The following is a 27,001-nucleotide window of genomic DNA, read 5'->3' as shown; positions in this document are numbered from 1 at the left end:
CATCTAGATCTTGATCTCACGCTCAATGCGCTCACGCTTCTTGCGCTCGTGGGCCTGAGCCTTGGCACCCATGATACCACCTCCCCAGTGACGCTTGGCCTCTTCGTTCTTGTCGAGGTAACCCTCCTTGACGGCCTGGACGAGCTTGGAAAGCTCGGTCTTGTCCTCAGCACGAACCTCGGTGATGGCGAGAGCGGCGGCAGTCTAAGTAAACAAATCAGCGGAGGTCATGAGTACAATGCGATGGATTTGAACGAACCTTCTTGTGGACAACAGTTCCGAGACGGGCCTTGCCCTTCACAATGGCGTATGGGACACCCATCTTACGGCAGAGTGCGGGCAGGAAGATGACAAGCTCGATTGGGTCAACATCGTTGGGGATGAGAACAAGCTGGGTCTTCTTGGCCTCAATGAGAGCGACGACGTGGTTTAGACCGTACTTGACGGTGTATGGCTTCTTCGAGACGTCCTCCTTCTTCTTGCCATCAGCGACGGCGGTGGCCTCCTTGTGCAAACGCTCCTTCTTCTCGACCTTGGTCTCTGGGCGGTACTTGTTGAGGAACTTGAAGGTCTGGGCAGCGGTGTTGCGGTCGAGGGTCTGCGAGAACTGGGCAATCGCCGGTGGGACCTTCAGGCGCATGTTGAGGATCTTGCGCTGGCGCTGCAGGCGCACGTACTCGGGCCAGCGCACCATGCGCGACAAGTTGCGCTTGGGCTGGATGTCCTGGCCAATGCCATAGTTGCGTGGGCGGCGCTCGATGAGAGGGTTCTTGATAGGTTTTAGACTCGGCCTTTGGAGCTGGGAGTGATGTAACATACCTTTGCCTGCTTCTTGCTCACACCGGCCTTGGTGGCTGGGAATGGAGCTGGAGCGGCCTTCTTGCCGCCGGCTTTTGGAGGCTGTGGTCATTGAGAGTCAGCACTGCTGTCCTCTCTAAGAGACTACCGTGTGCGCCGATTAAGGTCGCAACAACGGCAGCTCAAGCCAAATCACACGCATCACTCCTCAGAGGATGGTGGAGGAGTCAAGTCATGCCCACGGGCCATGCTTGCTCGCTGTATCGCATGTKGGAGCGGACTGCACGAGACGGTGTCGCGCACAATTGATCAGCGAGCAGCCACCAGTGGGCTAGACCGACTGGAGGGGTGTGATGGTTCTGCTTACCATTTTTGAGAGTTGCTGGGGGTTAGTTGGGCGATGGGTGAGGAATTGTCGCTGAGCACGAGGAGGAAGAACTTTCCTTCGGTGGAGTTGAAGTCGAATGTGGTGCGTGGCCTTGGCGCGTGGTGGCCCGTGCGTTTGCGGGAAAGGCCGATCTGGAAGGCGCGGCGGCGTCGTCATGCTACCGGCCATCCGTGAACTGCGCAAAGGCAATACTATTTCTGTGCATGCTCTGTTACTCCTACTCCAATAAACTACCGCCAACATGTCTGGAGTACTGCGTAGCGTCAAGAATGTCACAAAGGGCTACTCGGCGGTGCAGGTCAAAGTGCGCAATGCCACCAGCAATGCGCCTTGGGGTATGCTTCACATGCATACAGATCTACACGACGACCACGTACTGACCATGGCACATTTGCAGGCCCGACCGGTACGGATATGGCCGATATTGCCAAAATCACATTCAACAGCTCGACCGACTTCTACGAGGTTATGGACATGCTCGACAAGCGACTCAACGACAAGGGAAAGAATTGGCGCCACGTGCTGAAGAGTCTCAAGGTGCTCGACTACTGTCTGCACGAGGGCTCTGAGCTCGTCGTGACCTGGGCGCGGAAGAACATATACATCATCAAAACTCTGCGCGAGTTTATGCACACGGATGACGACGGCCGGGATGTTGGCGCGAGCAGTAAGATTCCCCCCCGGCGGAGTGAGGTGCTGGACAGTATACTGATTGAGCATAGTCCGCGCGTCGGCCAAGGAATTAACATCCCTGGTGCTGGACGAAGAGAGACTGCGTGCCGAGCGAGCCAACCGGGGTTCATGGAAGTCGCGTGTGACAGGTTTGGAGGAGTTTGGTCTGGGCGGAGAGGATCCAAGCTCGAGCTTGAATACGCCACGGCGTCACCGACAACAGAGACCGCAGAGGGATGATGAAGACGATCTCGAATACCGGCTCGCGTTGGAGGCGTCGAAGAACGAGGCCGAGATGGAAGCCCAGCGTAGAAAGGGTGGCCATGCAGAGGAGACCGATGACGATTTGGCCAAGGCTATCAAGCTCAGCAAGGAGGAGGAGGAAGCGCGGAAGCGCCAGCTCGAAGATCAGACTCAGAGTGACCTGTTGTTCGATGACACGCCCGTTCAAGCACCGCAGCCGACTGGCTTCAACCAGGGCTATCAGCAACAGGCTGCGGTAGACTGGTTTGGCAACCCCGTCCAGCAGCAGCAGACTGGATACGTCGAAAATGCATATAGCCAGCCAACTGGCCTGCAACCCCAGCAGACCGCTTTCCAGAACGGCTATGGCAACAACTTTGGATATCAACAGCCCCAGCCAACGGGCTACGAGCAAATGCAACAACCGCAAGCGCAGTTTCTTCAGCCGCAAAACACCTATAATCCTTGGGCACAGCAGATGAACAATGGTTTCAGCCAGCAGTCACAGCAGCAGCAGCAGCCCATTCAGGAGCAGCCCACTGCAGCAGGCTCTAACAACCCCTGGGCGTCGACGCAGCCCGCAGCCAGCCCTATTGGCATCCAGCCTACGGGCTCCAACAATCCCTTCGCCTCCCAACCTCAACGCCAAGCCACGGCATCTCCATTCCGTAGTCAGCCTACCCTCTCCAGTCTTGCCGAACAACAAGCATCGAACCAGTTCAATGCTCGTCCGAACCCAATTCAGAACTTCACAGCCCCACAGCCGCAACCTCCACTCCAGCCTCAACAGACCGCAAAACAACAAGCTCCTGTCGATCCATACCAAGCCAAGCTAAACCACCTGCTCTCCACCGGCGAAGGCCAAGACACATTCGGAAACATTGGCGACATGCGGATTCCGGCCCAACATACTGCACCGGGTACATATGTGAACAGTGCCGGCCTGGGTAGTATGGGAAGATTGGAGGCGAGTCGAACAGGCAACAATCCATTTTTCAATCAGCACTCGCAGCCCCAACCACAAATGCCCGCGCAAACTGGCCCTGCAGGCGGGTTTGGAGGCAATCCGTTTGGTGCGCAACCGCAACAGCAACAGCAGCAAGGGTATGGAGGGCAACAGCCAGGGCAAGGTGGAAGCTTGATCGACCTATGATGTTGAGGATAGAGTTCGAATTATGAAGCTTCAGAAGGACATATGGACCGCGGGAGATCATGATCCTTTAGGCTTAGAGCGAGGATACCCTTCTCTCACCTATTCTGCTTTGATCCTTGGAGCCTCCGTGGCGTTTCCTGTTTCCATTTACTGTGGTCGGAGAGCGTGGGCTAAAGTGCTCCTGGACATGGATTCGGTTCGTGTTGGTGAGCGAACGCGAAACATTTGCATCTGGTGCACTTCCTAATTACTTTTGGACCCCGGCCTTTTCAGACCTCCCAACTAAATACAGCGAAGGCGACTTCATTTCCTCTCTTTGACTTTGATAATACCAGGATCACATTACTACGCTTCGACGATTTCTGCATCAGAGCAGACAAGCTTAAGATGCCAATTCACACTGAACAAAGACAGTTCGTCACGGGGTGTCCTCCGTTAGACCCCCTATCTTCTTTCCATGTACGTGTAGTACGTCGATCTTTCCATGACTGGGAAGCTCCAAGCTCTGTACGTATGTCGCCTAGAATAATACTTCTACTTCCTATGGGGACAGGACTCAGTGATCTCCGTCCGAGTACGTTTCAACGCCGTGGACGGACAAAACGAAGCGGTCACGGTCGCTACACAGACTGAACGCGATTACGTGTCGACCCGTCGGAGATGGATCATGCCAAAGATCCCCGTGGTCGCTGCGAGAGATTGCAACCGTTGTCATCATGAATTTTGCATCATGAAGGAGTCGACCGAAGCGAACCAAAAAATCGCATTTTCGTAGATGTCATTTGAAGGAAGATGTGCGCGGAGCGTTCGAACATGTTGAGGCGTAATATTTTCCTTAATATTTGTGTGTGCGGAAAGTCTCAGGTGCACGATAGGAAAGCAATCGTCAAACAGCATGCAGTCTTATTTGCGGGCGTCCCCTCCAAGGTTGTATGCAACGCATGTCGACGCTGTGCACTTCACTTTGAGATGGATATTACGCGACTCGCGTTCCACGTGGAGGTTCGCTTTACGATAATTCACTGTGCTGACACGTCGCCCAACATCAGTGCGTTCAGCATCAGTGCGTTGAGCATCCGTGTCGTTGCATATGGGCCGAGCACAACGTTTTGCAAGGTAGAACAGAGTTGCTAGACACTGCTACTCTCCATGGTTTGTTCAATGGACGACAATGGGTCGAAGAGGCTGGTGGGTAGGTGGGATATGACATGGGTTGCCTGTTGATCACATTCMCAATGCAGGGCATCGAATTCGACAATCAGCGACATGAATTGAGCGGCTGGCTGGCCACCTCCCCTGTCGATTGATTGTCTACAAGCCAACGCATTCGTCAATGCCAAGGCACGCGCGCTCAAAGGCATCACCGAATGGACCTGACTCAAGAGCTGCCAGCGCATCGTCGGCATAGGAAGCAAGACGCCATCCGATCTGAGGACTCTGGACCGCCCAAGCGACCTATAGAATCGGAGATATACGCAGCATTGGCAAGCAAGCAGATGACATTGACACCCACCGCTTGTGGCGGCATCGAAGCTCGCACATAACACTTCTGTCCGAGTCGGCATAATCAGCCACTGCAGGATTGGACAAGGCTGCGCGACCTGGGGCCTCGAGGCCATTATGGCCAACTCACACAAGTTCCACCATCACCTCGGAGCTGACTGGACTCGTCATCATGCTGCATTCCTCGCCTATACATCGTGGCTGAGGCTGTGCGATGATGACATCTTTCTGCTCTGGCTTTGTGAACTCTACGCGGGTACATGTAAGACTGATGAAGACTCTGGAGGGCAGAAGTACCTCCGCCCGAAGACGCGGCATGCCGACTCATCCAGTCCGCGTCAGCTTTGAGGTATTTCGTGGTGCACAAGGTGCTTTGACATCCAGAGCTCAAGACTTTAKGCGCGGCGAGTTGCATCGAAAAGGGACCAGACGATAGAGCAGGTCCGACTTCTCTCCGCGTGGGATTTCTTCAAAGCGAAGCCTGGTCGAATGATAACCTGTGTTCCCTTTCGTATACAAAGTGGGAAGCGGWTCCGATGAAGGTAAGCCTACCATGCTTGCGCGGGCACGATCCGTATCGTCCAGGAGGGAAAGAATTCTTACTACCCGCGTGGCACCAAGCGGGTACCCAGAAGCGCGCAGAATAGTTGGCGCGCGTAGGTTGCACGTGTTTATCGATTGTTTCGCCTCTCCAGAGACGGTACTCCAGTCGCGAGCGTCAGCGAGATGAGGAGACCTGCATGCTGTACCTATATTACGGAGCACTGACCGTCTGCAAGATGTGGATCGCTCCAGTCGTGAATGTGTGGCCAAAAACCTCCGCGTAGAGGGCCTTCACCGCCTGCTGGACGCAGTGGTTGGGAGTAGCTCTAGAGCTAGATACTCAATAGGTCGAGGACTCGGAGGGTCCACTTCATGCGATGCAGCGATCGCCATGACTCGCGAAGGAACTTTTAAACTTTAGAAGCACCCCGCCCGTCTTGTCGCCYCCGTCCCCACACTGCTGCTCGGAACGTTCCGGGCTCTAAAGGCGAGGGCCAAATGTCTCACCAGCAACACCTCAGGCAAGTGAAGTCCCATCCAGAGAATACACGCCATGAGACAACGTTACTGGTGCCTCTCTGTGCGAAATTTTCCGACAGTGGTGTCGAATGGCGCGCGAGCGCATCGCAGGACCAGATCGGAGGTGAATTTGACGCTAGGTGGACGGTCCCGTGCCGCCTCTTCTTCGCTGTAGCTAGTGTTTTGCAAGGATATTAGGACCCGAACCAATCCAATTGCGAAAGACAACCCACCCCACCCACCTTTCTGCAGGGCCATGCAGCATCAAAACGACGCTTGCTCACCGCCAGGTGAGCGCTTCGCCCAGTCTGCGCGAGTCCCACGACGGCTCGTAGAATAGCGACAGGATAGCGCAGCGGCTGACCTCCCCGGCTGCGACACCATCGCATCTCCGTTCTCATCAACTATCTCCAACCACGGCGGTGTGAAGAACTTCGCCGAAGCCTCGACATCGCTCGAGCGCGGACTCTCTCAGGCGCTGAGCTGAACCAAACGCACAACACCAGATTCCTCACCGTAGCTTGTGAGCTTTGTGGGCCATCATGGACCACTACGCAGACTACTCGCAAGATGCCCTGTTCGACTTCGGACCAGCACTAGCACCAACTCACGATCCTCGATCCCACTCATATCCACCGTACAGCCAGCCTATCCAGAATCCTCACAACGCTTGGTCGTCACTAAGTCTCCAGGCAATGGATCAAGAAACCATGGCGCAACAACATCAGCAGCAGCAGCAACAACAACAACAACAACAGCAGCAGCAGCAGCAGCAGCAGCAGCAGCAGATGCACAATCAAATGCACCAGCAGCAGCAAGACTACAAGCCATACATGGCTGGACCCTCGAACCATCACCAGCAGCAGCAGCCCATCCCGCAACAACACCATCAAATACAGCAGCAGCAGCAACCTTTGGACCGGCCGAGTAGTAACCACAGCGATGGCTCGATCAACCTGCAGACGACTGGCCTCGACCTCGACTATTCTAGCATGTTTCCAACCAACTGGCAGTATCAAATCCAGCAGGCGGTTCACCAACAGCAGCCGCAATTCAGTATGCAGGAGGGGAATGGGATGGACATGCATGCGTACAACGCTGCCTCGTTTGGTGCGCAGCTACAGAACTCGCCGATCGAATTCATGCCTGCGACGAACAACAATAACTACACCGTGTCGGCTGCGATGGATGGGACCAATTTTATGACCATGGCAGGGCCTATGGATTCGATGAATGTCATGTTCAACCCTCTCAGCGACTATCAGACCGAGATGGCGGCATTCCCAATGGACATGAACACTGCTCTCCACCGTCACTCGGTATCTGTGCAATCCAGTATGCCTGCAGGCTCGCCCACTGGCTCGATCGTCGAAGTTCAATCATCATCCGACAACGAAGGTTGGTCGATGGTCAGCTTCAACCCCCATCGCGCTTCATACGCTTCTGTCGATACTGTATCAAACCCAAGTCAGAATCTCCACATCCGCACCAGCTCTGAAACGTCCTCAGATGGTCCGCACTCCGCCGGTTTGTCTGGCAGCTACGAAGAGATCTCTTGGCCGATGACTTCGCCACACGACTTGCACGGACAGGACTACCTTGACGCGCAGTATCTTCAACATGCAAGTTCATTCGCCACGCACAGCCACCAGCACGACCACTCACATGATCACCACCACGATCATCACGGTCATCACCACGACAATCGGCACATCTCCCCGGCCTCCTCTGCCGTCAGTCCATCTACTGGGATCGTATCGTACAGGTCATCCGGTTCCTCGAATCCATCACCGTCATCATCTGGTCCACAGTCGCCTCCCCTGCGTCGTCGCAAGTCGCCACTCGAGGGCAAGACGACCAAAGCTGTCATCAAGAAGACATCTGTCGGCACCCGCAAAGACGCGACTTCAGAGAAGAAGGTTGGTCGCAGACGGGGTCCGCTGAGACCTGACCAGCGCCAGCAAGCACACGAGATTCGCAAACTTCGTGCGTGCCTGCGATGCAAGTTCCTGAAGAAGACTTGCGACAAAGGCGAGCCATGTGGCGGTTGCAGACCTAGTCATGCACGACTGTGGCAGGTTCCTTGTACTCGCATGGACATCAAGGACATCGGCTACTTCATGAAAGACTGGAAGGCTGACTTTGAGCGTCACGTGAGTCTTGGATTCAGTGTGGGCAACATCAAGGGATTCAGCACTCGCGAGCGCACCCTATACGTCACCCACGGCTATGGTCATTATCTTCCCATCAACGCCCGCGAGGTCTTTGTGAGAGATGACAAGTGCTTTGGTATGGACTGGATGGAGACAAAAAACAGTGTAAATCCTGAGGAGTTCGAAATCAGCACAGCCAAGCTCTCGGCTGGTATGGAAGGTGTCAGCACTGCGCTCCTTTCCGAGTATCTTGATCGCCACCTCGACTCCGGCTTCGAGCTCTTCGTGGATGAGTACTTTGAGGGCACGAAGTTCCTCACCGAGATTCTTAAGACTGCATATCGCTACTATCAAAAGGAGAAGACTCCGTCCATCCGCAAAGCRCTCAAGCTGGTCCTCGCGTATAACCTCACACTGCACGTCACCATGGTGGAAGGCTTGACCGAGGAAGAGCAATATCAAGGTCGCATCGTCGACGACAAGTCGAAGTTCAGTGGCAAGACCGTGGCGCCAGTCATGATCAACTTCCAGGTCAAGTGTGCCTTGGCGGACATCTGGCGTGATCTTCAAAAGGACATTTTGGAGGAACTTTCGGCACTGTACTCCTCTGTCTATTCCGGCGAGAAGCTCAAGAACTGGCCCACCATCTTCATGCTGGCCGCGATCCTCTTGGCGATCTGGGAAGAGATGCAGTTCGACTGCCACTACCGGGTCCCTGACGAACGGGCCGTCAACAAGTTCTGCGATGACATGGAGACTACGCCTGTTGGTGTCATTGTTGGTCTGTTCCAGGCCATCTCCACTAAGCTTCCTGCGCTGCAAGAGTGGGATACCAAGAAGCACCACCACCTACTCGGTTCAAACGCTGCTGTATGTGACGCCTTGACCGAAGTCAAGGGTCACATTAACAAACATGGTGAGTGTTAATAATTCGATCGAGACGAACACACTTCTAACACTCATGACAGAGAAATATCTCAAGGAGCAGCAAAACGCAAAGTTCGACCGCGAAGATTTTGACTGCCTCAGCAACAAGTTTCTGAGCAAGCTCGTCATTCGCGCGAACTAATCGATTACACACTGCCACCACACATCGAACCTTTTCCTTCATGATGCTGATGACGATGAACTTTTATGAATTTGATCTTGCCGCTCGCGACGAGACACGAGACTTCACGCGCACCAAAACTGAACGCAATTATTTTTAACGGCCGAGCTCATGGATGACGAACGCAAGACCGCGTCCATGCTTTTCACGCCACCACATATCAGCAACTACGTTACTTCTTCGCTCGCTCTTCATCAAGATGAATTGAGCCTTTACTTTTTCCGTTTTCCTTTTGCATCCAAAAGGAGTTTACGATATCGATGGATCTGACCTGGATGATACCACAGAGCGATGTTTGTTCCTGGACTGGGACAGACCTACCCCTTCTTCCATCCGCCATCAACGCACAGACATACAACCGTGCAGGCGAAATTATATCTTTTGATTTTGGGATTGGTGTTTGCAGGATGCGGCCGTATATATCACGAGCCTGATGACAGACCGGATGTGGTCTTGGAACTCTTTACTTTACTTGATGGCGATTATGATGAACGGGACATGTATGTCAATGCAGAATGAGATGAGAATTATGTCAAGCCGTCTACGCTTTGCAATCGCTCGTGTCAAATGTTGCCGCGCCTTCAAGTGTGTTGTGTATGTCCTCATGCCCAAGGTACGTCCAATCTTCAGAACTGGCCGTGCAGCCGTCTTATGCTCACGAGCTGTCTCTTACAATCTGGGCATTGATTCGCTTCGTACGAGAGTGATCTTCACACTCCTAGCGTTGGCCCTCTTGTCGCCACTTCCTGAGGTTCTCTACGTGTTTAGAGGGCGAAAAGCAGATAGCGAATGTGTGAGGAGTACCTTGAATAAGCGGATTTGAGAGTCAAGAAAAGGCCAGCGTACAGATGTTTCGCACATGATTTCATTTCATTCATTCGGCGACGTGCCTCAGCAGAGAAGCATAACCTAGTAGTCGTTATCACGCCCGGCTTCCTCGCGCTTGTTACGGCCCTTCTCAGCCAATCCATCGTTCTTAAAGAGGTTTCCCGCCTTCTCCATGAGCTTTCCAGCGGTGCTATCGTTGCTCGTGTTGTTCCTGTCGTTGGAATCGTAATCGTCGCTGCTGGTCTTGTTTCCGTATCCTGAACATCATCAGCATCGAGAGCCAAAAAAACTAGATTGCGGAATATACGGACCTGCGCCTGAGGTCGTGCCACTTCCATATTCGGTGCCGCCTGAGTAAGAGTCGGTGTTCGAGCTGCGAGTGCGGGAGTCATCCTGTTTGCGGTCGTTAGTTAGTATTTCTGGCAAGGCCGGGTTGTCATACATCGTAGCCCGTGTTACGGCTGCTTCCGCCCAGGGCGGGGGAAGAGTAGCTGTCGGTGTTTCCCTGGCCTGTATGTCAGCACTTTGATGTGGTACGTCGAGCAAAATACGTACACTGCCCGTCGTATCGTGTTCACGTCCGCTGCCGTAGCTGTCGCTGGAGTCAAGCCCACCGGACTTTCCACCCGATCCGTATGTATCGCTGGAGTCGTTTCCACTGCGACCAGAGGTCCCCCCGGATCCGTATGTGTCGCTGGAATCAAGCCCGCTACGGCCGGAGTTGCCACTCGATCCGTATGTATCGCTGGAGTCGAGTCCACTGCGGCCAGAGTTGCCCCCTGATCCGTATGTGTCACTAGAGTCGAGTCCGCTGCGGCCAGAGTTGCCGCTCGATCCGTATGTGTCGCTGGAGTCGAGTCCGCTGCGGCCAGAGTTACCTCCAGAGTAGCTGTCAGACGAGTCTAGGCCACTCTTTCGGTCGGAAGATCTTTTCAAGTAGAGGCGTCAGCAAGAACCTAGATGATTGAAAAAGCATGGGTTTTCCTACCCGTATGAGCTATCGTTGGTATCACCACGGCTGGTGTTTCCATAGGAGGACGAGTCGTTGTCATCGTCCCTGCGGTTTGATCCTCCAAAGGATGATTCATTCCGATCGTTGTCGTCCCTGCGATTCGAACCTCCAAATGACGAATTGTCATTGTTGTCGCCGTATCCGCGAGATGATGAATCGTTGTCGTAGGACATGATGTTGATGCTGGTGGGGATTGGAAGGATAGTGTTCTTGAACGTGCTCGGTGAAGGGACCTGAGAGAAATGTGCTGACGAACAAACCTGGAAACTGGGAAGAGGGCTTTATATGCTGCATACGCAACCAAGCGATTGTTAAACGAGGAGGTCTGTTGGGGMACGTATTAATGCCTGCTTCGTTCCAGATCACACCACAACGGGGTAGCGATGCCGTCACACTAGGTAGCTTTAGATAATGCAGGGCGTCGAAGCGCGCGTTCGGTCACACGTGTTCGTTGTAGGGTAGGGGCGATCCCAAGCGGCTGTACCTCATCACAATAGATCGTCACCAGTGCTTGCCCGTAAACAGGTAATCTCACGTTCCTGAGGACGCATCTCGATGTCGGGCCAGGCCAGGCCAGGCTTGCGAGGCTGTGTAGGACTGCACCGCAGCTGCGTACCACAATGTGGTACGGCCGCTCATGGTCAACAGCCACAGATTCTTGCAATTGGACTGCAAAGCGCCGGGGCTAGAACTCCGCAAACAGCTGTCAAAGCTACACGCTGACAAGACGACCCCGCGATAGTTGTGACGTGCCCAAGCCCAAGCTGACACGGCAAACGCGATGAGGTGATTTCATCGGACTTCAGATCTGCTATCACGCTGATAATCATCTGCCGTTTGTCCAGGCGGACGCGATATCACGGAAGAGCATAGTGTGATATCCAGTTCATGTCATCCAATGAATGTACACGACTGAGTGAAAGTTGAGGGTTGACTGCGAAGGACCTGAGAGATACCGGCTTAGTAAGGCGTCGATCATCGAAAGACTGACTGATCGACAGCCACTTGCTGGTGACAATCCCTAGAAGTTTCTGATTAGGATAATGTGGTATGCAAGACCGCTGTTATTCAATTCCACTTCGTCGGTTCTGTCTCTGCGATGTCTTGACATTCAGGATTTGGATTGGGCAGGAACGGTGGAATGGCCCTTCCTCGGGCTTTTATAGAATGCTACAGGGGTCATCCTCGCACGACCAAATCTGGAGCAAGATCTTGCATCAACCTCACTTCTCATACTGGGCTATCATCCGGTGACTCCCATTTAATACCCGCGTATCGCTTTCTCAAACTCGGCACGATACGGTAAAGTCCCCAGTATGGCGTGTTGATTGGGCTCTCTCCGGTGAAGAGCAGTACATCGTACAGGAAGCCGCCGAATGTGCATCCAAGGAAGGGAGACACCATCGGAATCCAGAAGTAATATCCGCCCGCACTCCAGACTTCATTTCCATACCCGAGGAAGTAGCTCATCAGTCGCGGTCCCTGGAAGAGAGTCAGCAGGATGTACCTTTTAGAGAGGACAGCGTTGCTACGAACGAAATCTCGAGCCAAGTTAATGGCGTATCCAGTTTCCCATCCGAAGCAAGCGCCGATGCCGAAGATGATGAAGAACAATGCTAGAGGCGTGAGATTCTTGGCACCGATGTTGTGATCATCTTTGATCGCGTAGATGAGAAACATCAAAAGCGCAGAGGCGATGCTAAATGCCGTCAGGTCAGTACAGGCTCCGAACTTTACAGGTCATCTCTGTTGGGACGTTTATGACAGAGTCGTCGCGGAGGCTTCCCATGTCTCTGTGACACTCCTGAGATCCTCTTAGCCGGGTATGTACTCACAACTCGGAGAAGAACATGCCCGTCCTGGTCTGATTCAGAATGTCAGCAATGTCTTGAATGTCGAATATGCATCGCTCACCATGAATTCTGCTGGGTATGTGCAGAATATGCCCGCTGTCGCCGTCGGACCGCTCACTGTCCTCATCGAGCCACCTTCGAAAGCATCGATCGCGCTCTGTGGATATAAGTGAGCCTCGAGACGCTAGTGCCCAGGAATACAGGAGTACTAACATAGTAGTTGGCATAAACTACCCCTGACGCAACCATGGCTCCAAGGGTTTGAGCAACGAGATAGATCGGAAACTTTCGCCTGCAGGGTGGAAGAGTAAGCATGTCTGCACCATATCGAAGGGGACCAAAGGACAGCTTGTCTGTAGAGACATCTTCGAGCCATTCTTCGGACTGTTGTCCCTGGTGTCTTACCATGGGAAGCCTGCTTGGTAGTCAGTATGGATTCGAAGTTGTCGTCCTACTGGTCCTAGTCAGAACGTACCTCGGAACACACAATTCGCCCAGGTGACTGCCGGGTTTATGTGGGCCCCCGAAATGCCGCTGGCATATACGCCCAACATCACACCAATACCCTGAAAAGGTCAGTAATGGAATGACAGGTTGTATGACTTGACAAAGAACTCACCCAGCCCCAGCTAATGCTCTGGTAGTCACCCTTCTCACCTTTACTGAGGACAACCTGGGCCACAACTCCATCACCGAACATGATTAGTACAAAGACACCCATGAACTCTGAAAGAGCCTCTCTAAGAGTCCTTCGTATCCGTGGCCACGCGAGTCCGGGGTTCTGTGCTTTCCTCCCCTCGGCGGTCTGGCTGCGATTGATGGGAGCTCCWGTTTCGGCATAAGGGGCTGAGGACGGTGGTTGGGTAGACAGTTCGGATTCACTTGCCCGGTGCTCCCGGTGGGTTATGATCATGTCCGGCGTCCGTCTTGAGAAATCGGCCATCTTGGGACCTTGGATCTCAAACTTCTCTACCTCCATGGCCATGGTTGAGGCGTTCCAGGATTCAGAAGTGCAGGCACGTACGTCACAACGAAGTTCTGTTGGACCTGGCTACAGTGAAGCAACGCAACAGTCTTTGAGTGAGGATGATTTGGAAGATTGAACGGAGTGAAGCGAGACGGAGAATCTCACACTGACGGGGTGACAGGCCAGATTTTGTACATGCAAGCGAACATGACCCTCACTTGATCCTAAGCCGAAGGTTTGGTGCTTGGAGAAGTACCACCCTTCCCGCCACCACTCGATTGATAATGACTTGGCCGACCAAGAAACAGATCTAGGGAACCACGCGGCGTAGCGTGTATGCGGGTGCGGCCCACTAATCACAAGTTGCTGAGTGTGCAAACCTCGCGTGCAGCAAGTGGGACTGCAAGCCATACCTGGAGCACTGTTTCGATGAGCTCCAATGGAGAAGCTCCTTCCGTTCTACGAATGGTAAGCCGCTGCGGAGGCTGGAGTCGGAGTCGGGGTCGGCAACACGGCCGCTTGAGATGCCGCTGGGAAATAGACGGGACGAAGACATGAGTGCCATTCGTGCCGTGAGTACCTAGGGTCATGCCAGAGTGAAGGGAACTAGGCCTTGCGAGAGATCGTGGCGACAGCAGGGTAGCATATTGCGGATGCAACTGCACGCGGCTGCACTACCTTCTTTGTTCCAGCCTTCCCGGCCCTGCCGCGTTTTACGGTTGAGAGAGCTAGTTCAGGTATGGCGCAAGTCTGTCTGGAGACTGTTCAGACGTCCTGTCAAAGCTGTTCGCAGGTCAGCAGCCATGCAGCTGCAGTACATCAATGTACATGCATCGGAGGCGCCAGCCATGGATGTCGCGAAGAGATGCTGCAAATTGTCGGCAGAACGGGATAATGAGGGATGGCGGAGGAGGGATGAGGGGTTCACAATAATGCTCTCGTCATCCTGACATGACATTTTTCTGTACGTATCTCGCACAACCCAGAGAGAGATGGAGAGAGAGGGCGTACCGGACGCAGCGGCTAGTAGTGCTCACTAGGTACACTTGCTTCAAGTCCCTCGTTTGCAAAGATTCGCTCCATTCGCTTGCTGCATCTTGTTGGCTTCATCGGTTCTCAGGTCCAGCACATGGACCATGGCGTGCGTCTGCTATTCCGCACGCGGCTTACGTCCGTAGACTTCTTCGCAACGCCTCTCTCCGCYCGGCCTCCAATGAAGGAAAGGCATTCACCCTTGTTTCCTGAGGTACTGAAGTATCTCTGTGCCATCTGCGGCTACACGCGACAAGCCCCTCGGCAGTCTTGGGCCGTCAAAACCCACCTTGCCGAGAGAAGCCAGAGCAAAAGTTATGCTTTGGTCCGCTGCTCCAGCAGAGTTTGGAGTTCACAAGGCATTCAATTGACAACGGAAGAATTTCCTGCAGTACAGTGCGATGACCTGACGTTGTCTTTGCTCGACCGAGAAAGCGTGTCCGAACCCACATAGTTCAATGTTCCCCAGACCGTTCTCCATTTCCCCATACCGTTCAATCCACAATCATCGGCCCTATTATTTAATGTGGAGACGCGGAACCGACCTCCTCTCAAAGTTCAACGTCCGGGACGTGCCCTAAAAGTGGTCGCGTAGCAAGAATCGCGACCACGAAGACGCCGCTCGTCCCTTGTTGCAGCAGTCTGCGGGAAGGAGACGCCGACTGTCCTTCTTCGTATGCCGCCCGTGCTCGCGTGCTCTTCTTGAAAGCGTCCCGTCTTCATGCCGCCGCGAGCACGTGTCGCTGCTGACTCCGATGCGAGCTCTTGGGTCGCGGGACATGTTCGCATGGCGCAAAGTCAAATCTACCTGCTCCACGCTGCCCCTCCGCGACTGGGGTCGTCACATGCATGTGACTGTACCGAAGCCGACGCAACAGCTCCGTCAGAGAGCTCACTGCGGGCTACGACCATCATGTGCCTTCACTCCGTCTGTACATAGACCCCCTGCAACGCACACGCGAACCGTGGCCATTCACCCTCTCCCTCCCTCATCCATCTCTTGTTTCGTTACGCAGACTTCCAGTTCCGTCAACAGCCATCACCTCGCGAAAATGGCGCCCTCAGAGGAAGTTTTCGTTGGCAGCATTGATCAGGGAACCACCAGCACCCGATTCCTCATCTTCGACAAGGCGGGCGAGCCAGTCGCTGTCCACCAGGAGGAGTTCACTCAGATTTATCCCAACCCCGGGTAATTCTAAGCCTTGCTCTCAAGCCATTGTGATTGGGCTAATACTCAATCAGATGGCACGAGCATGACCCGGAAGAGATCGTAAAGTCCGTGGAGAACTGTATAGAGGGAGCGTTGAAGATCTTTGAGAAAGACGGCCATTCGAAGGAGAGCATCAAGGCCATTGGCATCACAAACCAGCGAGAAACCACTGTTGTTTGGGACCAAAAGACCGGAGAGCCACTTCACAATGTGGGTAAACTTACAAAGTGGCTGAATACTTCTTGGCTCTAATCCCTGGGCTTCAACAATCACTGACGTGCTATCCACTCATAGGCAATCGTTTGGACTGACACCAGAACGGCGGCACTCGCACGAGAACTCAAAGCAAGGCCAGGGAGTGACAAACTACAAAACATCTGCGGGCTGCCAATATCCACTTACCCATCCGTCACAAAGCTTCTATGGCTGCTCAAGAACGACGAGAAAGTGCACAAGGTGTACGAAGCCGGAAACCTTGCATTCGGTACAATCGACAGCTGGCTGGCTTACAAGCTGAACGGCGGTCCTGAAGGCAACGTATTCGTCTCAGACCCAACAAATGCCAGCAGAACGATGTTCATGGACATCCACAACTTGAAGTACAGCGAGGAGGTGCTGGACTTTTTCTCGTATGAGTTCGACATGCGTAAGGTACACTTGCCGGAGATTGTGCAGTCAGCAGACAAAAAGGCATACGGCAAGCTATCTTCGGGTCCTCTCAAAGGATGGCCAATCATGGGCTGTCTTGGAGACCAATCCGCGGCACTTGTCGGTCAAAAGGGCTTTGAGCCAGGCGCGGCAAAGAACACATATGGCACTGGATGCTTCTTATTGTACAACGTCGGTGAAAAGCCAGTCATCTCTACACATGGACTTCTCGCCACAGTCGCTTACAACTTTGGCAAACCCGTCTACGCATTGGAGGGAAGCATCGCTGTCGCAGGATCCGGTGTCAAGTTTCTGATGCACAACCTCGGCTTCAGCCACGCTTCCCACAAGATCACAGAGCTGGCGGAGACAGTGAAAGACAACGGTGGTCTGGTCTTTGTAACGGCCTTCAGTGGTCTATTCGCACCGTACTGGATTGACGATGCCCATGGCACGATGTGTAAGTCTAGAAAGCCGGTTTGCAGTCATGCAATACTAATTATGGCACAGTCGGCATTACTCACCACACGGAGAGAGGCCACATCGCACGCGCAACTCTCGAAGCTGTCTGCTTCCAAACAAAGGCTATTCTTGATGCGATGGAGAAGGACAGCGGACACAAGCTTAGTGAGCTCAAAGTTGACGGTGGTATGAGCAACTCGGAGCTATGCATGCAGACACAGGCCGACCTCGTACGCATCCCTATCGTACGGCCGAAGATGAGAGAAACTACCGCTCTTGGTGCTGCTATCGCAGCTGGGTTTGCGGCAGACGTCTSGAAAGACTTTGACGAGCTCAAGGAGATCAACACTGCCGGCGAGACCACTTTTGAACCAAAGATGGCGGAGAAGGATTCCAAGAAGATGTTGAAGAAGTGGGAGAAGGTAAGTTTACGAGTTCTCTCTGCGCACTTATGCATTCTATACTGACTCAAACTCTCTAGGCTGTTGCCATGTGCAAAGGATGGCTTGCAGAGGAGGAAGCCGAAGCTGGCGACGAAGAAGCGGCCAAGCAGTTGAAGCAGGAAGCCGACAAGCAGAGCCAGGCGGCATCGAAGATGTAAAGAGCCCTTTGGGCTGGAAGCTTGGAATAGTTCTCTACTCCAAGAGTGGTGGCAGAGACCACCTGGCTGAAGATACCCAGTCGTTTCTCAACGACATTCAATGAGTGTGGGGAGAATCACACAGTGAACAATTTCGATCCAATGTCTGCTGATAGATCGTCGAGTGCCTGCACACACTAACTCCGAAGACCGCTGACTTCAGACTGAGCTCCCAGGTTTGCTACACATATGTCTGGCTTTAGGTGTGGCACCCCTCGACCATGCTACAATTCACAATTGCTGGCCACAGCTCCAGATTTGGCTCAAGATATCATATGCCAAAGACGATTGCCCAGAGTGGTCCGAGTGCGAGAATCCTGCGTTTGTCATCGTGGAAGCGCCGTCCCAAATATTAAAGGCGTTTCCGAACGCGGCAGGACTCGAATGGCCAAAGGGATAGACGTGTCGTGAGAATGATCTCACGCGTTGGCTATACTAGGTAATAGAAGTCGGCCTCCATTTCCCAAAAAGCGCTCTCTTGTACAGACGTGTTCCGGAAAATGGCCCAAGCCCATTACTAGCACAGCCAATTCGGTAGCTGACGAGAGTGATAGATTTTTCGCGGTCAAGATCTCTCGGGTTAAACTGAGGCCGAGAAATCGATGTGTCTATGTGCTATCTTTCAGGAGTAAGCTTTTTCAACAGTAGCATAATCCTCTCCTACTGCGTCTTTGACTACGCTACAAACGACTGTACTAGCAAGAAGCGTGCTACAAGTCTCAAAAACGAGTACATCTTTGAGATACAAGACACACACACAGATTCGTCCGCCTCTAGTCGCCCCTGAGGTGGTTTCTTCGATAGGCCTGCCTCTCTGACGATGTTGCGAACGACTGTGCTAGCGAGGAGTATTCTACCAGTCTCAAGGCCGCGTACGTCTTTGAGAGGCCACACTCGAGAATGTCCACACAGCCTCTTCAACTCCACTCCATGGCGAGGTCCCCACGTTGCATAATCTGGAGAAATCCCGGATCCAAGATAGACCCAGTTTTTTCATTCACTCACCGGCTAGTATAGGCAGCAGCAGCCACCAGCCCGTTTCCCGCTCTCTTCATTCACACAACCCACACGCACACAAAATGACGCAGCCCATTAAGAGATTAAAATCCTCGTTCCTCGACGCTGCTTCTCCTTCGAAACATCAACATCTCCGCCGCGATGGAGCCGGAAGTCGCATCAACCCCGGGCAACATGCACCGAGTGTAAGTGTTTCTGTATCCGCATCTTACTCTCCACCACTAACCGACTTCACCCGCAGAAGCCACGAAGGCGCAGAGCTCGCAATGTACGTCGGCCACGGCGCCTTCCAGCGCCTCTACGTGGTGCGTCAGAGCCTTCTCGCCCACTATTCGGCGTACTACAAGCTCCATCAGAACGAGCGAGAGCGCGAGGCTCGGCTTCCCGATGAGAAGCCCGAACCGTTTTTCGCCATGTTGGCATACTTGCACGACAGAAAGTAAGTTTTCCCCTCTCTCGAATCACCCAGCACAGCACGACGGCGACGGCAGGGGAGGCAGACGGACAGGACAGCAGGGATGTGAGGAGATGAGGAGGCAGGTAGTATTGGCTCGTGAGAGTGGTTATGGCGGGAACTGTGAATCTAACGCGAGTTTTGTCGCGGAATTTGGTAAGGAAAAGCGATTTCGAGTGCCAAACTGACCAGTCAGATTATTCATCGACGAACCAATCCTCATGCTCAACTTCCACCAGCTCGTCGACGTCTACGACATTGGCCTTCGCTGGGAAATGCCATTGATCCAGAATGTGGTGTGCGACGTCTACGCCAGACGCATCAAAATCACCGCACAGCTACCAGACAAGGACATGATCGAGCACCTCTGGCTGTTGCCACCAGGCTGCGCTCTGAAAAGGATGACTGTCGACCTCGTCCGTGAGATGTGGGTCCCCGACGGCCACCGCTTCGGCATTTGGAACGATTTGGTGGGTGGATGCAGTGCGAAGCCCGATGACTTGCTGTGGGCGATGGACGAGCTCAACAGAAGCGAGCACACGGTTCGCATCAGCCAGAAGACCAAGACGCGGCTGCTGTCGTGCGAGTGGCACGTCCACGAGAAGAACGATGAGTGTGAGGGATCGGAGGAGTACAAGTTGCTGGGGGAGCATGTTCTCTGGGGACAGCCTGATCGATGACGGGTCGAAGCGGCGAGCACTTCGTTCGCCGTGCCGCCGCAAGTACCAGACAGCATGAGAGCAGGACCTGAGGGACAGCAATGTACCACTGAGAGTGAGGACAGCGGAGACCACGAGGTGCCAGAGACAGAGGGACATGCAACATGGAGGTCTTGTATGAAGGGAGCGCTCAAGGCGGTGGCTCAATGGATACTTTGTAGCCGAACTGGAGAAAGTAGGGGTGGATCTGGGCAAGGACGAGCCAGCCTGTTGGTATGAGCTCTGCACGCAGATGGTGCCCGCCAACACTCCATATTGCAACGAGAATGCAAGGCTTCGGTGTGCTTGATATCGAACCAGTTTCTTTTCCGACCTCGTGATTGTAGTGATCCACATAGACCGTTGATCTACTCGATTTGAGGAAGTTTCAACTGCAGATGCGGGTATCGGGAGGCAATCAGTCTAGCCTCGAAACTGGATGTGCATCGCTCATCATTCATTGTGAAGCTATAGACCACGCCTGATCTGCCGCGACTGCAGGTGATGCAATGTCCGCGCTCGATGTGTAGTGATTGAACTCGGCGATGCCTGGCTCCCACTTTGCCACTGCAGAGACTTCATCGCTTGAAGCTTGCCGTCTAGATAGCTGTTTGTCCATGCCCAGCACCTCCCTCGGAAGCTGCACCTGAGCAAAGTTGCACTATGGATATCGCGGCTGCAAGATGTGTGCGCGCCCATCACAGCTGATATCACTGCTCTGAGACCATGCTATCTGCCTCCACTCTCATGGCGACTTGATAAGCTGCGCGCGAATGTTGGCAACGCGGTCTAGACCCTCGGGTTGCTTCATCGTATCATATTTCATGTTCGCATAAGCGTGCTGTGTGCCTTTCAGATTTCGTCTCCGCTATCCTTCCTCTTCTTTGCTTTCCGCTTGGGCTTCGCTGGTGCTTCTTCCGAGTCACTGCCAGCCGCCTCCTTCTTCGCTTTGCTCGGAGCATCCGGTACCTTTCCCACGATCTCTTGCAAAAAGTCGAGCTTGTCATCCGCATACACCGCTCTTTTGAGATGCTGTGCTAGGACACGCTTTGGACCTTTCCCTCCAGACGCTCCACCAGCCGAGGGACCTCGAGCCTCGTGTGCAGCAGCCGATATGAGCTTGATCATGAAGAGCTCCAACGCTCTACTAACAACGGTTGGAGTCACCTGAGCAACCTTGCCGATATCCTCGTCGGCCTGCATGATGCGCTTGATCCTCGCGACGGGGAATGAGGTCTTGAGCTGACAGCCGAGCGTGGGGTCTCCGGTACTCTCGGGCTGGTAAGCAAGCATTGGCGCATCGTGGTGGCCATTCATGGCATCTGGCTCCTGCTTCACTCTGCGCTGCCGCTTCGAGGCCGAGGCCTGTGCATCGGGCATGTACTCGTCCTCGTCCTCAGACTTGACGTGCGGCATCATGCCTGGCTGAAGCTGCGGAGGAGGTTGATATTGGTGAAGGTGATGTTGCGGATCCGAGGTGGGTGGGAAGCCAAATGCGTTGCCCGGAATGGGAAGCTGATGATTTTGGAGGTGGCTCAACGGTTGAACGCCGGCAGAGGGAACGGAGCCGGACAGATCTGGGCTCGCAGGTCGGTATGTGGATTCCATTGTACGAGAGAGCTTGGGACCGACCCGGCGCTCTGGTAAGGAATACGTAGGGAAGCTGCTGCTGTGTTTTGCGCGTGTCTTTCTCAATGCAAATAGCAACGGCGGGCAACTGTTTTTTTTTTTGAGGATCCTAGACGATGATGATGGATTGAAGGTGGGGTTGTGTTCCGTTCCATTCGAGGGAGCGCTTCGGCACTTATAGGGACACTCCTGTTTCCGGGTCCACTTTAAGCAGAATGGGGCTTAGCGGGGATTGAGACAAAACCCAAAACAGTCGCAACGTGGACATTGGACAACAACATGCTGATGAACAGACTGCACGTCGGACGAGCTCCAAACAACCAGACACCAGTCTCCGTATTGCGATAACGAAAAGACAATGGTGAATGAGTTCCAAGGTTCGGCCCTGGTTGACAGCAACGCAAGACCCTGCAGTCTGCACCATCCCACGCGACTTTGCTGTACTGTACAACCGAAGGCTCAGCACCACTCGCTACCGTGACCACTATCCCTCAGTGCCTGGATGTTAGTCGAATGCGAATCTCGTCATCCTCGTCGTGGTAAGCGCTCTCAGGTGATTGCCAGGACGTCTATCGTCAGGAGCATGTCAAGGCAACGCAACTTGTAACCCCAGTCTATGTGGCCGAGAGAGACTGTTCACGATTCGTTCCTCACGAGTACCCGATGCTGGATGGAAATCAAGCTGTTGACTGAGAAGCCGCACACAGACAGCTTGCATCTGAACTGCCCAGTCTCATTCATCGCAGTGCTGTTGCGGAAATCGAGAGATCGTCGCTCAGTAATAGCCTTCGCTCCAGCTCGCTTGAGTTCTGCGCGACGATCTCAATTCGGATTTTTCACTCTTCTCTAGGAGTACGAACCGAGCTGAAATGATGGAACCCTGCAGGGAAGCGTGCTTCCATCAGTCGCGGGCGATGACAGAAGGTGCAGCTTCATAAAGCCCGACAAACTTGTTTTGAAACGCGAGGCACGCATATTGATGTTGCAGGCAACATGTGAGCACATGTGTCCCTTTCGAACGTCATATAACGTAAGGTGGGTCGCGATACCAATACATATATGCAGACACGGACGTATACTTTCAGCATTTCTCAATACGTCTCAAGCAAGATACTGCAGCTGAATCGGAGCAACATTTGGACATCAAGCACATTCCCCTTTCCGCAAGCGACTGGTAATCACTGGGACAGCTCAAGGGGTAACAACACCATCTGTCAATCAGCTCAGCAAAGTCTCCATCACCATGTCTGGACAAAACAATGGTGCCGAAGGAGTCGCCAAAGGTGTAAGTAAAAGGGCAAAGAGGGCAATTCGAAAATGTTTCGAGCTACCATCGGCCTCGTCCTACCTCGATATAGTCGAAGACATTTCTAATCGTTCTGTCCTCCGCTTTTAGGTAACGAGCACCGTATGTATCCGGTCATGCATACAACATCTCGACGTAAGCTCACATTCTATAGTTAGGAAACCTCACAGGTGGCGTCTTGAAAGGTGAATATCTGGACATCTTCTTGACCCTCCCGTGCTGACCATGACCAGGCGTCGGATCTGTTACTGGCGCAGCGGGCCGTGCAGTGGGTGAGTTACATACCTAAATCTCAGACTCTTGGCCTGCCACCTGTATCCCTTTAGTAGATGGTTGCTTTAGCCAAGAGCCTGGGGACTTTGCGGGGAATTGGATATACTGACGCTGTAGCAGGAGAGACTGTCAACAACACCACCGGTGAGTTTTCAAGTGCAAAAGGCATTCGATGTAATACGGAGAGTCTTCTCGAAATACTCTAGGCCTTGGTCCACTTGAGAAGAACTCGGACATCGCTCATTCTTTTCTATTAGGTACTAAAGCTGTTGGCGATAGCCTACAGTATGTGACTGGTGGTGTTGAGGGAGCTGGCCAAACGGCCGGGAAGGGTTTGGAAGACGTTGGGCAATGGAAGAAGCCATAGAAGTGATTTGAGATAATTCACTGCACGCTTCATTTTGAAGCTTGTTAATCGAATAGTTGGTTCGCCATGAATCCGTTCCTTCAGCGTCTCTCTCCATCGGAAGTTGTTATGAACTGCCAAACAGTCGCCTTCACTGTCATTTCGCGAGAATTGATTGCCTACCAACGCACCAGCGCTAGGATGCTCGAGGTGCCTCTGTGGCTCTGGACAACCTCCGATGACAAGAGACGCTGTATGGCATGAAGTTGGTGTCTGCGATGCTCGCAGTCACTCTGTACGAATCTCTACGTCCCGTCGATACACAAACTTTGGATTCCTACGACATGTCGAAATCGAAACTTCAAGTAATTGTGGCATTGAGTGGTGCATGGACCATTATAGCCATGAGCTGACATGAACTCAATGTTCAGAGGTATCGCTGGGCAGCTTCCTCTCGTGTACATCGTTTGTTGAAAGCCAAAATATGGTATCATGACATTAAGCGTGCTCGTGTCCTCTGCCATAAAAATCCTGCAGGTAATCCCTTAGCCATCATTACCATTCATCAGAGCCTCAGCATCTGTTGAATACGCGCCAGACGCTGCTGTACATCAATCTCAAGATGACCCATCATAGTTCCGTTCCCCATCGGCAACATCGTCTGACACTGAGATTCAAATGTCTGCGCCTCTGAAGACGGAGGCAGCCGAGTCAGAAACAGATCCACGGCTTGGCGTTCTCTTTCCAGAAGATCCGCGCACAGTTGCACTACTAGCGCGAGACGTGTATCGTCCTCGACTTGTCGATCTGTAGACATTTGGGAGTTGTTTATGGCTGCGTCGTGTTGTAGTGCGATTAACACAATGACGTAGATGTTGAGAGTTTGTGTGTGGCAATTGACTACCAGCTGGCGAAGAACTGTGCTGGGACAGCGGCTCTGTGCGGTTTGATACATATTTGTCGATTGGTCATTCTGGAAGTATGACGTGATGTGCTCGTTGTTCACCTGGGCGGAATGTACAGGCTCCTGCTTGATTTCAGTCCATAGATCCACGTTAGTAGCAGCATCAGCGTCTATTGACTCTCGTTGCAGGGCGCGTAGAACATCCAGCAGGCAGTGAGATGCTGAAAAGACTGAATGTAGGATATCGCCAGTAGGTCTCATGCCTGACATGAAGTTTGCGTCTTCTGACGGGACCTGTAATTGCATCCTGGCAAAGAGGTAGACGAACCAGCCGGCTACGATCCTATAACACGCATCGTCGAAGAGCGTGAGATGTGGAGAGTGGAATGCTGTATATGAAAGCTCGACACCCTTGGAGGAGTATAGCGTATCAAGCCTTGAACTGAGGTGGGTGAGCTGGGAGATCATTTCCGACCGAGTCTTCTCCTGTTCGGACATGATGTATCAGCTTCGAATTCGAATCACATGATCGCTCCCACTTACGGAGAGGCTGTTTCCGCTCGCATTACTGTTGCTACTGCTGTTACTGCCGAAGCTAACGCCATCATGGCTGGTGTCGGAACTTCCATCGTTTGCCATGGCATTCCACTGCGGGACGTTTTGGTATTCAATTCCTGTGGACGGCAATTGAGTCTCGATCTTGGTCGTCGACGTTTGATTCCATTGGGTATGTGAATTCAGTTGTCGCGGATCGATGACCATGTTGTTCCATTCAAGATGGTTGAAATGCGACGTCGACGGCGGTTCAAGAGCCGTTGCAGCGGTTGGTGTAGAGTTGTTCGCCGCTATGCCGACTGCTTGATTGCAAGTTGTATTTGTGCGCAACCTGGAGCCCATCACTGTAGCTTCGCTCAATTCCGATGCGCACGATCCTTCAAGGTGCCGGCGATGTGACTTCGGAGTTCGAGGCGGAGTTCCCAGGCGCGCCAAAGCTGAAGCAGACATCTTCCCATTTGGTGGTCTTCCTTTCGGTAGACTGAAGCCTGTCTACATGTCAGCGAATGATAACGAACTCATGTTCTTCGACTTACTGTATATGCCTATTCCATAATATTAGCGTTTGAAATCCAATCCCAATATGCCCGACCATGACCTCCACGTGGCAACCTAGATAATTTTATTGGGATAATTCTTACATTGAGCGACGTGCTTTATGCACCTGTTGCAAACATCTCCTTCCTGTCTCGTGCAACGTAGTTTCTGGCCATAGCAACGATCGCACGATTGGCGCCTTGTCAACATTGATGCCGATGTCGATGACAATTGTATTGAGTGCRTGCTTCAAGATCAGCAATGCAGAATGTAGMACAATTGTTGTCAGTAATCAGTTAGCAAGTTGCCGTCAGCTCAAACATGGATAGAAGCACGAGGTCATTAACCTTTGCAAATCGTAGATTTCCTCGGTCAGATCCCGGAGATGTCTCAAATTAGACCTACTGTCAGATCACATGGAACTGCATATGAAAGCACCTTCAAATAGTTCTATCAGGGCTTTACACCTACAGGCAGCTCTCGTGGCAAAAGCTCGGACCTCATGAATGAATCACCGTTCATTGGAGGCCTTGTGGAWAGTTCCGAGCCGCGGTGGAAATGCAGAGCGCAAACACACGAAGGACACTTGRGAGCGATAGCGATTGCTTTCCGAATGACCTTGGAAGGAGAGAGCGTTGTTTAGTACGGAGACCCTGGCGAAGCACGGTCCAGAGAACTGGCGCTCCAGTACGATTGCGCAAGCGGACGGCATTATTGTAGACACCGAAGAGTGAGACGATGCGACAGTTCGTTCCCGGCGTGTCAGAGTCATTTCACATGGCAATAACTGGCATATTGTGCATCCACGTTGCGTGTCCTGTCGACGTGAGCTCCAATTACGGTACCGTCGGGCTTCCACTACGGACATTGCGGACAACGGAGGATTTCCCAGAGAAGTGTTGGTCAATGCTTGTCTAGACTTGTCCAGGGCCCGTCAGGAAGCGGAGGGTAGAGAGCAGTGCAAATAGCGGCGACTCCAGCCCGACGCAAGCCGCGGTGCTCTCGACTTTCTATCGCGTGTTTTGGATCGCAGCCCTGCTCACATCCCGGTCCATACGAATCGGTAATTTGAGATCGGCCGAGCCGTAGCGTCCACGAACCCGCGAAAAGACAACAGGCAACACCTTCAGCCCTATTTTTCGGGGAGTCCCGGCAAGCGGACAATCCTATAGGTCGGCAAGTCGGTCATGAAGACGTCGGAATTGCCTCCGCACCCTGGACTCCCGGAGGGCGTTGTACTCCACGACCAAAATGACCGGGCATCGTCTGGGACAGCGTTCTCACATGTCAGAATCATGTCGTCGCGGTCCAGATGGGGATTCAAGTGGCTGTAAAGCCAGTGTGGTCCTCCAAAGCCTCAGAAAGCATGGGGGTCTGCAGGTCGTCCTATTGTGGGCTGCAATAACTCCGACGCGATGAGGTCCTGTAGATCTGCCAGTAAATTGCGCCTCGTGGGCTTCGGGACTAGCGACTTGGGTCTCATATGAAGCTTGATATAGTTGGCACGCCATCCGGGGCCGTCTTCCTGGCGAGACTTGATGCTGCGGTCA

At 53.1% G+C, this 27,001-nt stretch overlaps 10 protein-coding genes; 5 read left to right on the top strand and 5 right to left on the bottom strand.

Moving 5' to 3' along the window:
• Window positions 1-3: 3 nt before the first annotated feature.
• Window positions 4-1,168, bottom strand: RCC_09726 (probable ribosomal protein L7a.e.B, cytosolic; the record flags this gene model as incomplete). XM_023774965.1 has 4 exons in its annotated part: window positions 4-204; window positions 260-769; window positions 820-900; window positions 1,166-1,168. 4 exons carry the CDS (start codon window positions 1,166-1,168, stop codon window positions 4-6), a joined length of 795 nt encoding a protein of 264 aa, XP_023630733.1.
• Window positions 1,169-1,427: 259 nt separating this feature from the next.
• RCC_09725 (related to EH domain binding protein epsin 2) lies at window positions 1,428-3,254 on the top strand (the record flags this gene model as incomplete). XM_023774964.1 has 3 exons in its annotated part: window positions 1,428-1,521; window positions 1,584-1,853; window positions 1,909-3,254. 3 exons carry the CDS (start codon window positions 1,428-1,430, stop codon window positions 3,252-3,254), a joined length of 1,710 nt encoding a protein of 569 aa, XP_023630732.1.
• Window positions 3,255-6,361: 3,107 nt separating this feature from the next.
• Window positions 6,362-9,041, top strand: RCC_09724 (related to C6 finger domain protein; the record flags this gene model as incomplete). XM_023774963.1 has 2 exons in its annotated part: window positions 6,362-8,888; window positions 8,941-9,041. 2 exons carry the CDS (start codon window positions 6,362-6,364, stop codon window positions 9,039-9,041), a joined length of 2,628 nt encoding a protein of 875 aa, XP_023630731.1.
• Window positions 9,042-9,989: 948 nt separating this feature from the next.
• On the bottom strand, window positions 9,990-11,093 carry RCC_09723 (uncharacterized protein; the record flags this gene model as incomplete). XM_023774962.1 has 5 exons in its annotated part: window positions 9,990-10,165; window positions 10,220-10,301; window positions 10,351-10,413; window positions 10,464-10,836; window positions 10,897-11,093. 5 exons carry the CDS (start codon window positions 11,091-11,093, stop codon window positions 9,990-9,992), a joined length of 891 nt encoding a protein of 296 aa, XP_023630730.1.
• A 1,057-nt stretch (window positions 11,094-12,150) lies between these two features.
• RCC_09722 (probable aquaglyceroporin) lies at window positions 12,151-13,758 on the bottom strand (the record flags this gene model as incomplete). XM_023774961.1 has 8 exons in its annotated part: window positions 12,151-12,402; window positions 12,457-12,619; window positions 12,756-12,784; window positions 12,835-12,930; window positions 12,987-13,065; window positions 13,179-13,188; window positions 13,249-13,339; window positions 13,393-13,758. The coding sequence occupies 8 exons, from the start codon at window positions 13,756-13,758 to the stop codon at window positions 12,151-12,153; spliced, it is 1,086 nt and encodes a 361-aa protein (XP_023630729.1).
• A 2,066-nt stretch (window positions 13,759-15,824) lies between these two features.
• RCC_09721 (probable GUT1-glycerol kinase) lies at window positions 15,825-17,693 on the top strand (the record flags this gene model as incomplete). XM_023774960.1 has 5 exons in its annotated part: window positions 15,825-15,961; window positions 16,015-16,192; window positions 16,277-17,090; window positions 17,141-17,514; window positions 17,574-17,693. The coding sequence occupies 5 exons, from the start codon at window positions 15,825-15,827 to the stop codon at window positions 17,691-17,693; spliced, it is 1,623 nt and encodes a 540-aa protein (XP_023630728.1).
• Window positions 17,694-18,811: 1,118 nt separating this feature from the next.
• RCC_09720 (uncharacterized protein) lies at window positions 18,812-19,883 on the top strand (the record flags this gene model as incomplete). XM_023774959.1 has 2 exons in its annotated part: window positions 18,812-19,188; window positions 19,400-19,883. The coding sequence occupies 2 exons, from the start codon at window positions 18,812-18,814 to the stop codon at window positions 19,881-19,883; spliced, it is 861 nt and encodes a 286-aa protein (XP_023630727.1).
• Window positions 19,884-20,753: 870 nt separating this feature from the next.
• RCC_09719 (uncharacterized protein) lies at window positions 20,754-21,509 on the bottom strand (the record flags this gene model as incomplete). The annotated part of the gene is made up of 1 exon (XM_023774958.1): window positions 20,754-21,509. The coding sequence occupies one exon, from the start codon at window positions 21,507-21,509 to the stop codon at window positions 20,754-20,756; it is 756 nt and encodes a 251-aa protein (XP_023630726.1).
• Window positions 21,510-22,773: 1,264 nt separating this feature from the next.
• Window positions 22,774-23,476, top strand: RCC_09718 (uncharacterized protein; the record flags this gene model as incomplete). XM_023774957.1 has 6 exons in its annotated part: window positions 22,774-22,815; window positions 22,927-22,938; window positions 22,991-23,021; window positions 23,070-23,108; window positions 23,230-23,253; window positions 23,367-23,476. 6 exons carry the CDS (start codon window positions 22,774-22,776, stop codon window positions 23,474-23,476), a joined length of 258 nt encoding a protein of 85 aa, XP_023630725.1.
• A 544-nt stretch (window positions 23,477-24,020) lies between these two features.
• RCC_09717 (uncharacterized protein) lies at window positions 24,021-25,364 on the bottom strand (the record flags this gene model as incomplete). XM_023774956.1 has 2 exons in its annotated part: window positions 24,021-24,845; window positions 24,903-25,364. The coding sequence occupies 2 exons, from the start codon at window positions 25,362-25,364 to the stop codon at window positions 24,021-24,023; spliced, it is 1,287 nt and encodes a 428-aa protein (XP_023630724.1).
• Window positions 25,365-27,001: the final 1,637 nt, after the last annotated feature.

The sequence above is a fragment of the Ramularia collo-cygni genome, assembly GCF_900074925.1.
Source record: "Ramularia collo-cygni strain URUG2 genome assembly, contig: RCC_scaffold19, whole genome shotgun sequence".
Classification (NCBI taxonomy): domain Eukaryota; kingdom Fungi; phylum Ascomycota; class Dothideomycetes; order Mycosphaerellales; family Mycosphaerellaceae; genus Ramularia; species Ramularia collo-cygni.
The sequence above is the reverse complement of the archived record's forward strand: the minus strand, read 5'-3'. Positions and strand labels throughout refer to the sequence as shown.